We start from the raw sequence: 12,205 nt of genomic DNA, 5'->3' as shown, positions 1-12,205 counted from the left end.
ATACCAGACAGTGAGGCAGCCAGTCAAATTGCTCTCAATGGTATAGCTGTAGAACTTTTTGAGGATTTGAGGGCCCATTACAAATCCTTTCAACCTCCTGAGGGAGACGAGACGCTGTCGCGCCTTCTTCACGATTGTGTGAGTTTGGACCATTATAAGTCTTTAATAATTTGGACACCGAGGAACTTGAAGCTATCGACCTGCTCCACTGCGGCCCCGTCGATGTGGTTGGGAGCGTGCTCGCCCGCTCCGTTTCCTGTAGTCCACTATCAGCTCCTTGGTTTTACTGACATTGAGAGAGCGGTTGTTGTTCTGGCACCACACTGCCAGGTCACTGACCTCCTCCATGTAGGCTGACTCGTCGCCGGTGATAAGGCCTACCACCGTCGTGTTGTCAGTAACTTGATGATGGTGTTGGAGTTGAGCATGACCACACAGTCGTGGGTGAACAGGGAGTACAGGAGGGGACTAAGCACACACCCCAGAGCGGCTCCCGTGTTGAGGATCAGTGTGGCAGATGTGAAACTGACAGTGTTCACTACTTTTGCAGATATGAAACAAACTATCAAAAAAATATCAGTCAACAATATCAAATTCCTAGTTTATGCTACAAAACCAACTTTATAAGATGTTTTAAAAATGGGTTCTATTTGACTCAACATTCCATGATGTCCACTAAGGCATTGTTGGCAGAATAGATGGATGCAGTTCAATGCATGATTAATATAATTCACCAATACTTCCTTGGTAGTCCCAAAAATATTGCTACCAGGTTGTAAATCACAGCTGGCCTGGTACATTGTTTGCTGCCTCCATTCAGGATGCACTGTTTCAGTTTCAATGACTCAATATTTTGGACAAAAACAGACGAATATAACTAAGGCTGGGAATGTCATTACAATCCAACTAGCAAGGGCAATGTCAGTCATAACGTGGCTAATATGCTAGCATATCTATATGTAGCAAACTAAAAACACAGAGCCTAACAATAGCTAGGAGGACGTCATGTCATTGGAGGAGTTGGTGAGTGACTGACTTTTTTCCCCCTCGTATCGTTTTTCGGTGGCTACACAGCTAGATGCACATGTCATTTGGTTAGCTAGTAAGAAATGACTGTTATCCATTTAGCATATCTTGCGTTTGCAAATTCACTCTGGCTAGCCATCTAGGCAAAACGTAGGGAAAATAAGTAAGTTAGTCACGAACACTCTATAAAACATGTCAACAGCCTAACCAGCTCTGCTAGAGTGAGTGAAATGGTCAGTGAGGTGTTCTCATGTGTGTCTGGAAGTAGCTAGCTACTAAGCTAGCCAACTTTAGCCAGTTAGCTTGGGTGCTTGGTTGGGACAACGCGTGCATTGACAGGCAAGTTGCAGAAGGACGAGCAGGCTATTCCCCATTTGTTTATCAGTGCAATTTTGATGATCATCTAGCTTAAAAGGTTTGAGAGGGTTTAATCAAATCAAATCAAATTTTATTAGTCACATACACATGGTTAGCAGATGTTAATGCGAGTGTAGCGAAATGCTTGTGCTTCTAGTTCCGACAATGCAGTAATAACCAACAAGTAATCTAACCTAACAATTCCACAACTACTACCTTATACACACACAAGTGTAAAGGGATAAAGAATATGTACATAAAGATATATGAATGAGTGGTGGTACAGAACGGCATAGGCAAGATGCAGTAGATGGTATAGAGTACGGTATATACATATGAGATGAGTACTGTAGGGTATTACATTACATTTAAGTCATTTAGCAGACGCTCTTATCCAGAGCGACTTACAAATTGGTGCATTCACCTTATGATATCCAGTGGAACAACCACTTTACAATAGTGCATCTAACTCTTTTAAGGGGGGGGGGGTTAGAAGGATTACTTTATCCTATCCTAGGTATTCCTTAAAGAGGTGGGGTTTCAGGTGTCTCCGGAAGGTGGTGATTGACTCCGCTGACCTGGCGTCGTGAGGGAGTTTGTTCCACCATTGGGGTGCCAGAGCAGCGAACAGTTTTGACTGGGCTGAGCGGGAACTGTACTTCCTCAGAGGTAGGGAGGCGAGCAGGCCAGAGGTGGATGAACGCAGTGCCCTTGTTTGGGTGTAGGGCCTGATCAGAGCCTGAAGGTACGGAGGTGCCGTTCCCCTCACAGCTCCGTAGGCAAGCACCATGGTCTTGTAACGGATGCGAGCTTCAACTGGAAGCCAGTGGAGAGAGCGGAGGAGCGGGGTGACGTGAGAGAACTTGGGAAAGTTGAACACCAGACGGGCTGCGGCGTTCTGGATGAGTTGTAGGGGTTTAATGGCACAGGCAGGGAGCCCAGCCAACAGCGAGTTGCAGTAATCCAGACGGGAGATGACAAGTGCCTGGATTAGGACCTGCGCCGCTTCCTGCGTGAGGCAGGGTCGTACTCTGCGAATGTTGTAGAGCATGAACCTACAGGAACGGGTCACCGCCTTGATGTTAGTTGAGAACGACAGGGTGTTGTCCAGGATCACGCCAAGGTTCTTAGCACTCTGGGAGGAGGACACAATGGAGTTGTCAACCGTGATGGCGAGATCATGGAACGGGCAGTCCTTCCCCGGGAGGAAGAGCAGCTCCGTCTTGCCGAGGTTCAGCTTGAGGTGGTGATCCGTCATATGTAAACATATGTATGTAAACATAAAGTGGCATAGTTTAAAGTGGCTAGTGGTACATGTATTACATAAAGATGGCAAGATGCAGTAGATGATATAGAGTACAGTATATACATATGAGATGGGTAATGTAGGGTATGTAAACATTATATTAAGTGGCATTGTTTAAAGTGGCTAGTGGTACATTTTTACATAATTTCCATCAATTCCCATTTTTAAAGTGGCTGGAGTTGAGTCAGTATGTTGGCAGCGGCCGCTAAATGTTAGTGGTGGCTGTTTAACAGTCTGATGGCCTTGAGATAGAAGCTGTTTTTCAGTCTCTCGGTCCCTGCTTTGATGCACCTGTACTGACCTCGCCTTCTGGATGATAGCGGGGTGAACAGGCAGTGGCTTGGGTGGTTGTTGTCCTTGATGATCTTTATGGCCTTCCTGTGACATCGGGTGGTGTAGGTGTCCTGGAGGGCAGGTAGTTTGCCCCCGGTGATGCGTTCTGCAGACCTCACTACCCTCTGGAGAGCCTTACGGTTGTGGGCGGAGCAGTTGCCGTACCAGGCGGTGATACAGCCCGACAGGATGCTCTCGATTGTGCATCTGTAGAAGTTTGTGAGTGCTTTTGGTGACAAGCCGAATTTCTTCAGCCTCCTGAGGTTGAAGAGGCGCTGCTGCGCCTTCTTCACGACGCTGTCTGTGTGGGTGGACCAATTCAGTTTGTCCGTGATGTGTACACCGAGGAACTTAAAACTTTCCACCTTCTCCACTACTGACCCGTCGATGTGGATAGGGGGGTGCTCCCTCTGCTGTTTCCTGAAGTCCACAATCATCTCCTTTGTTTTGTTGACGTTGAGTGTGAGGTTATTTTCCTGACACCACACTCCGAGGGCCCTCACCTCCTCCCTGTAGGCCGTCTCGTTGTTGTTGGTAATCAAGCCTACCACTGTAGTGTCATCCGCAAACTTGATGATTGAGTTGGAGGCGTGCATGGCCACGCAGTCGTGGGTGAACAGGGAGTACAGGAGAGGGCTCAGAACGCACCCTTGTGGGGCCCCAGTGTTGAGGATCAGCGGGGTGGAGATGTTGTTACCTACCCTCACCACCTGGGGGCGGCCCGTCAGGAAGTCCAGGACCCAGTTGCACAGGGCGGGGTCGAGACCCAGGGTCTCGAGCTTGATGACGAGTTTGGAGGGTACTATGGTGTTAAATGCTGAGCTGTAATCGATGAACAGCATTCTCACATGGGTATTCCTCTTGTCCAGATGGGTTAGGGCAGTGTGCAGTGTGGTTGCGATTGCGTCGTCTGTGGACCTATTGGGTCGGTAAGCAAATTGGAGTGGGTCTAGGGTGTCCGGTAGGGTGGAGGTGATATGGTCCTTGACTAGTCTCTCAAAGCACTTCATGATGACGGAAGTGAGTGCTACGGGGCGGTAGTCGTTTAGCTCAGTTACCTTAGCTTTCTTGGGAACAGGAACAATGGTGGCCCTCTTGAAGCATGTGGGAACAGCAGACTGGGATAAAGATTGATTGAATATGTCCGTAAACACACCAGCCAGCTGGTCTGCGCATGCTCTGAGGACGCGGCTGGGAATGCCGTCTTTATCTAATGTTCCTTCGTTAGATTTTTGCTCATCTTGCTCTGACTAGCATTAGTTGTTGATCTTGTTGTTGAAGTGCATATAGGGAGAGATGGTCTACCTTTTTATGGTTGTTTAATCGGTAGCACTGTAAAATTCCCAAATGTAAGAGGACTCTTGTAGTATTTAGCTACGTATTTGCAGAAATCCATTCAAGTGTGTTTTGTGGCTTTTGACGAATGCATTCTAATGATCTAAGGTCGCACTGTTGCAATTGCATGTAAACACAGTCCAATTCAAAGTGAATGATGGCAGGCCCTTGTGGAAAACTGCTTATTTGCATATAGGACTACTGTACCGCTGATTGGCAATGGCGCACTAGTCTGCATACTCCGGTCCTGGATGACTCCGGTCCTGGATGAGACGGATGTTTTTATTAGGTTTGATTAACTGAAGTGTCTTAATTGTCCAAACGCATGACGCTTTCCCACTCTATATTGCTATAGAATTTTCACAAATGCCTTAGTATACGTAATTCCTAAACTTTCTAACAACTTATGAAAATGACAATGTCTAAGCGCTTGCTTGTCAGAATTTTTTAAGTGTAATTTTTTAAGTGTAATTCTTCCTGGGAGTGTACAGTTGAAGTTGGAAGTTTAAATACACCTTAGCCAAATACATTTCAACTCAGTTTTTCACAATTCCTGACATTTAATCCTAGTAAAAATTCCCTGTCTTAGGTCAGTAAGGATCACCACTTTATTTTAAGAATGTGTAATGTCGAAATAAGAGTAGAGAGATTGATTTATTTCAGCTTTTATTTCTTTCATCAAATTCCCAGTGGGTCAGAAGTTTACATACACTCAATTAGTATTTGGTAGCATTGCCTTGAAGTTGTTTAACTTGCGTCAAACATTTCAGGTAGTCTTCCACAAGCTTCCCACAATAAGTTGGGTGAATTTTGGCCCATTCCTCCTGACAGAGCTGGTGTAACAGTCAGGTTTGTAGGCCTCCTTGCTCGCACACACTTTTTCAGTTCTGCCCACAAATTTTCTATATGATTGAGGTCAGCGCTTTGTGATGGCCACTCCAATACCTTGACTTTGTTGTCCTTAAGCCATTTTGCCAGAACTTTGGAAGTATGCTTGGGGTCATTCCGGACTGATGTCTTGAGATGTTGCTTCAAAATATCCACATAATTTTCCTGCCTCGTGATGCCATCTATTTTGTGAAGTGCACCAGCCCCTCCTGCAGCAAAGCACCACCACAACATGATGCTGCCACCCCCGTGCTTCAGTTGAGATGGTGTTCTTCGGCTTGCAAGCCTCCCCCTTTTCCCTCCAAACATAACGATGGTCATTATGGCCAAACAGTTCTATTTTTGTTCCATCAGACCAGAGGACATTTCTCCAAAAAGTACGATCTTTGGCCTCATGTGCAGTTGCAAACCGTAGTCTGGCTTTTTTATGGCGGTTTTGGAGCAGTGGCTTCTTCCTTGCTGAGCGGCCTTTCAGGTTATGTCGATATAGGACTCATTTTACTGTGGATATAGATATTTTTGTACCTGTTTCCTCCAACATTTTCACAAGGTCCTTTGCTGTTGTTCTGGGATTGATTTGCACTTTTTGCACCAAAGTACGGTCATCTCTAGGAGACAGAACGCATCTCCTTCCTGAGCGGTATGACGGCTGAGTGGTCCCATGGTGTTTATACTTGCGTACTGTTGTTTGTACAGATGAACGTGGTACCTTCAGGTGTTTGGAAATTGCTCCCAAGGATGAACCAGACTTGTGGAGGTCTCCAATTTTTTTTCTGGGGTCTTGGCTGATTTCTTTTGATTTTCCCATGATGTCAAGCAAAGAGGCACTGAATTTGAAAGTAGGCCTTGAAATACATCCACAGGTACACCTCCAATTGACTCAAATGATGTCAATTAGCCTATCTGAAGATTCTAAAGCGATGACATAATTTTCTGGAATTTTCCAGGCTGTTTAAAGGCACAGTAAACTTAGTGTATGTAAACTTCTGACCCACTGGAATTGTGATACAGTGAAATAATCTGTCTGTAAACAATTGTTGGGAAAAATACTTGTCATGCACAACGTAGATGTCCTGACCGACTTGCCAAAACTATAGTTTGTTAACAAGACATTTGTGGAGTGGTTGAAAAACGAGTTTTAATGACTCCAATCTAAGTGTATGTGAACTTACGACTTGAACAGATTTGAATAAGATTTCATGTTGCTAAACTGCTGTCCATTCCACTTTAAATCTTTGACTCAATCACATGCTCTAACAATGAAATGTTCAGTAGTTTGTGTTCAGGGTCCCATTTCCTATTACCTGGTTCCACCTATGGCTCACTGCTTTGTCCCATGTCTCTTCAGGTGTCTGCTGCCAGAGAGGAGGTCCCTGGTCGTCGTGGTTTCCCTGGTTACATGTACACTGATCTGGCCACCATCTACGAGCGTGCTGGGAGAGTGGAGGGCAGGAACGGCTCCATCACTCAGATCCCCATCCTCACCATGCCCAACGATGGTGAGACATGCTGGCTTTTCTCAGAGAAAAACAACCTAGATTTATTTAGAAAAGAATGTATTTATATAATGTATTATTTTATTTATTTACTTGTCACATTAGCAATATTGGCCGGTGTAGGCCGTCAATGTAACTGACTTGCTTAGTTAAATAAAAAAATAATTGTTTATTCTCCGGTTTCGTCTCTGAAGAGCTGCATTTTTTTTGGTTGTTGACAGGGAACAAATTGTTGCTTGCCGTTACTATAGTAACCTCTTGATGGGCCTCCAATCTGTATTTGAATGGGAGTCCCCCCCCTTTTAACGTCAAAGAGAATTTGAGCGAGCATATTTTAGATCACTATCCTCCCAAGATGTGGATCAAAACACTCATTGTCCTTAAACTGGGAAATGCTGTAAACTTTACATTGGATCTGCATTCCAGTATCTATATGCATTATACTCTTAAGTTGTAGACATTTTAAAGTGTATGCCTGGTTCAATGACAGTTATTTGGGGAAAAGTGATTTAAGAGCGTGCTCAGTGAATGCTTTATCAAACATACGCACGCATATACTGTACATTCAAAGGCCACTTGATTTATCGTGACTTGAACCCTGGATATTATCTCTCGACGTTGACCTCCAATGTTAACTGTGTTTTCCAGATATCACCCATCCCATTCCTGATCTCACAGGGTACATCACTGAGGGACAGGTCTATGTGGACAGACAGCTGCACAACAGACAGGTAAAGACATACTCACTGATGATAGACGTGTATTCACATTCTCACTAATATGTCTCAAACCCACCCTTTGTACCTGACTATTGAGGAGTATCTTGAGTACTATAGTTCTCTCCTGACAATTGTCCAATTGTTGCCCAATGATCATTTGTTTACTACTTCTTTGTTGAACATTGAATTGACTATTATTGTTCTATTATTTCATGCTTTCCTTTCAGATTTACCCACCCATCAATGTGCTGCCCTCTCTGTCTCGATTGATGAAGTCTGCCATCGGTGAAGGAATGACCCGTAAAGACCATGCTGATGTCTCCAATCAGTTGGTAGTTGTCAATATCTTCTATAATGAAGCCTAATTTCTAATGAACTACAATACACATTAATCGTTTGTTGCATTCAGCCCCTTTAATTCAATGACCTCCCTCCACGCTTCTCTCTCAATGGCTCACATCAACACCATCATCCCAGAAACCCTAGACCCACTCCAATTGGCATACAGATCCACAGATGACGCAATCTCTATTCCACTCAACACTGCCCTTTCCCACCTGGACAAAAGGAACACCTACGTGAGAATGCTGTTCAATGACTACAGCTTAGCATTCACCTCCCTCTGCAACTGGATCCTGAACTTCCTGATGGGCCACCCCCAGGTGGTAAGGGTAAGCAGCAACACATCTGCCATGCTGATCCTCAACACGGGGGCCCCTCAGGGGTGTGTGCTTAGTCCCCTCCTGTACTCCCTGTTCACCCGTGACTGTGTGACCAAGCACAACTCCAACACCACCATTAAGTTTGCAGACGACACAACAGTGGTAGGTCTGATCACCGACAACGTTGAGGCCGCCTATAGGGAGGAGGTCAGAGACCTGGCAACAACCTCTCCCTCAACGTGACCAAGACAAAGGAGATGATCGTGGACTACAGGAAAAGGAGGGCCAAGCACGCCCCCATTCTCATCGACAGGGCTGTAGTGGAGCAGGTTGAGAGCTTCAAGTTCCTTGGTGTCCACATCACCAAGAAACTATCATGGTCCAAACACACCAAGACAGTCGTGATGAGGGCACGACAACACCTATTCCCCTCAGGAGACTGAAAAGATTTGTCATGGGTCCTCAGATCCTCAAAGTTCTACAGCTGCACCATCGAGAGCATCCTGACTGGTTGTATCACCGCCTGGTATGGCAACTGCTTGGCCTCCGACCACAAGGCACTACAGAGGGTAGTGCGTACGGCCCAGTACAGCACTGGGGCCAAGCTTCCTGCCATCCAGGACCTCTATACCAGGCGGTGTCAGAGGAAGGCCCTAAAAATTGTCAGACTCAAGCCACCCTCGCCGTCATAGACTGTTCTCTCTGCTACAGCACGGCAAGCGCTACCAGAGCGCCAAGTCTAGGTCCAAGAGGCGTCTTAACAGCTTTTCCCCCAAGCCGTAAGACTCTTGAACATCTAATCAAATTGCTACTCAGACTATTTGCATTGACTCTGTTTTGATCTATGCATAGTCACTTTACCCCTACCTACATGTACATATTACCTCGACTAACCTGTACCCCCGCACGTTGACTCTGTACCGGTACCCACTGTATATAGCCTCGTTATTGTTATTTTGTTTTTGTGTATTTCAGTTTATTTAGTAAATATATTTTTTGACTGCATTGTTGGTTAAGGGCTTGTTAGTAAGCATTTCACGTACTACACCTGTTGTATTCGGCTTATGTGACAAATAGAATTTGATTTGAATCTCCATGTCTTGATCTACCTCTTTTCCCATGCCTTTGTCCCCCTCCAGTATGCCTGCTATGCCATTGGTAAGGACGTGCAGGCCATGAAGGCCGTGGTGGGAGAGGAGGCCCTCACCTCCGATGATCTGCTGTACCTGGAGTTCCTGCAGAAGTTTGAGAAGAACTTCATCGCTCAGGGTGAGACAGATGAGACTCAATTTATGACCGTAGCACCACAACCAGAGAGCATGCCTAGTAAACATCTAGTTGTATGGCATGATTAAATCAAAAGGTGAAAACGGTGGCATGGCATTCTCCCGGGGTCCAGTTTTTGGTAACAGAATGAATGGGTGTTTTGGCAGGCTTTTCACACCGTTAAGTGAGAGACATTATGCTTGGCCAGGTCATTGACACTCCTGCTCAGCGATCTTGTCTGGAGATTTTATTTACATGTTGCATTAAATATGAGATATTATACATTTGCCACCATGGCTTCTCCTGTATCTTATGTTTGTCTTACCTTTATTCCACAAATTCCTTTAAATCATTGACTGGTCATGTGTTGCCTGAGGTCTTTGACCTTATTACCCCAAAATTCTGCCTGAATAGCGGTATCATTCAAGTGTGATATTAAAATGGAGATTGATTTTGCCCAATGACTGAGAAATATTGTAGTATTATTGGATTAATAATATTTTGTATGCATGTTGAATCACATTTCAGCTATTTAAGGTTTGTTAGATGTTTCTTAATAAACCATTTTGTTTTGCATGTCATTAATTGCCGATATTATCATAAAATGTTGCATCGCTGGGTTTTGAAATATATTTTACTGAGATCTGCCAGCTCTTGGCTCGAGCAAAGGACCTATGAATGCTGGACCTGTTCATTCTTCTTTCCTTCAGGTCTTAGTTAGTAAAAGTTAATTTTCAATGCCTTCAGGCATTATCATTTTTATCAGCAGAGGGAAACAAAAACCAATGGCAAACTTCATGTCAGATAAAACATTTCCCCTCAACACCTTGGTGACATTCAGCGATAATGTGTGCATGTCGTCAAAGCATTATGCCAAACCTATTCTCACACTTGTCCTTGGATTGATGAGATTGCTAAAGGAAGGATTTGTGAGCAAATCTATCCAGCCGAGTGTGTAGTGAGCCTGAATTCCTTTTTTAACATGAGTCCAAGCCTAATGCGATCCATTAAAATGAGAATCTCATTAGTATCGAGTCTACTGACGTGAATTGAAACCTCAAATCGAAAACCTCGCTCCGTAGAAGTAATATGAAATGCAAGTATCATGTCAGACTTTTGCGTCTTCTCTCTCAGCTGAAACAGACAAATGGGGACCGTCTTTTGGGCGAAAAACAAGTGCCTGCCGTTCAGTCTTGTCCTTCAGATAATGAGATTACAAAGCAGGGATTGCACTATTGTAGGCGATGTTTCACAGGGACCTGATGCTTGAAATCCTGTTGTGACACGATATGATTATTGACTTAATATCTAGCCTATAAATGATCTCTTTCCGACAGAGTAAGCTGTGATGTATTGTGTGTGGGGGGGGGGGGCAGGGCATTTCAGACATGTTAGCTCCATGACCTGACATTGACCATGGCGCCCACAAGTGTTCTGGAATATTGTTGTATTCATACTCTTAATAAAGCCTCTGAATAAAATATTAAATTGGCAATTAGTCATCACATGGAATATTGTCAAATTGTCATAGCATTCAATATCTAAAACAATGTAACTTCACCCCTCAGGCCCTTATGACAACAGGACTGTGTATGAGACCCTGGACATTGGCTGGCAGCTGCTCCGAATCTTTCCCAAAGAAATGCTGAAGCGGATTCCCCAGAGCACCCTGGCTGAGTTCTACCCCAGGGAGTCTGCAGCTCGTCACTGAGCGCCCCTCAACTCAGAGATCAGAGCAATAATCTCAGCTCCCTCTGTAATGTATTGTACTGTATCTGTGTCCAGAATCCCGTATGGATTGTCTGATTTATCTCATTTTATTTAGAGATTTAAGCTTACCCTTAAATCAAAGAATGATCCTGTTATTTATTGGGGTATGTTACTGTTGGATTTTGTTCATTGAATGTTGTCCCCGCCTAAAGTAAATGAAACTTTCCAAAAAGGTGAAACATCCTATACATTTAGATCTCAAAGGAAGCTGTGTGTTCTCTTTCACATTTCAATGGTTTAAATTTGTCCAATATGTTTGTTACTGTCACCCTGAAGATAGCACTTCAATCACTTATTTCAGATGGTGTGGCAATTACTGTCAAATTGTAGGACTTCATCAGGTCCTACAATTTGAAAGTGACATCACATAGTTTAATTAATTACACTGAACCTCATTGGTACTTAAATGTTTACTTGTGTAGGCTTCAGGTAAGGGTTTCGATATTGGACAAATTTTTGGGCTACTTGAAATTGATTTATATTGTAGATGTTGAACTTTGTAGACTGTAATTGCTTATTTATTGGCCTCTAATTACTATTGAAAGAATTGTTTACATGGTTTGTTATTGCTATATGTATGTGCTGTAAAAAGGATACTAAACATTCCCCTGTTTCGTTGTTAATTCTCTTGTTCGTTTGCCGAAATCATCTCTGTTATGGTTCTTCTGTTTTCCTGTCCATAAATAAATTGTATTAGAACTATGAAGGATATGACATGTTTGTAATCCCACCTGACATTGCATGCAAAATCGATGTTATTTAAAGGGGCAATCTGCAGTTCAAACAGCCGCTACGCTACCACTGATTTGGTAAATAGCTTAGGCATGGGGCTTTAGAAACGTGAACACTGTCAAATTCATAGATGGAGCTATGGTTGCAAGGGCGGCCTGTCCATCCATGATAATACAATTATAGTCTAAACCATGTTTTGAGGCTATACGGTGTTTGTTTAAAAATAGGATGGGTTAAGACCAATTAACGAAGCTCATGAGGCATTTATAAGTCATACCTTTCGAGAAACAATGGGTATAAATGAATTTAAGAATC

At 43.9% G+C, this 12,205-nt stretch overlaps 1 protein-coding gene across 1 annotated transcript in view; it reads left to right on the top strand.

Moving 5' to 3' along the window:
- Positions 1-11,864, top strand: part of LOC139570822 (V-type proton ATPase subunit B, brain isoform-like) — a 48,737-nt gene extending 36,873 nt beyond the window's left edge. Inside the window, exons 10-14 of the mRNA XM_071393031.1 lie at positions 6,594-6,744; positions 7,390-7,472; positions 7,688-7,792; positions 9,262-9,391; positions 10,957-11,864. Coding sequence (XP_071249132.1) covers positions 6,594-6,744; positions 7,390-7,472; positions 7,688-7,792; positions 9,262-9,391; positions 10,957-11,099 — 612 coding nt within the window. The 3' untranslated portion in view covers positions 11,100-11,864. The remainder of the gene's footprint in view (positions 1-6,593; positions 6,745-7,389; positions 7,473-7,687; positions 7,793-9,261; positions 9,392-10,956) is intronic.
- Positions 11,865-12,205: the final 341 nt, after the last annotated feature.

This window comes from Salvelinus alpinus, chromosome 3 (genome assembly GCF_045679555.1).
Source record: "Salvelinus alpinus chromosome 3, SLU_Salpinus.1, whole genome shotgun sequence".
Lineage (NCBI taxonomy): Eukaryota > Metazoa > Chordata > Actinopteri > Salmoniformes > Salmonidae > Salvelinus > Salvelinus alpinus.
This window is presented reverse-complemented; position numbering and strand designations above follow the sequence as displayed.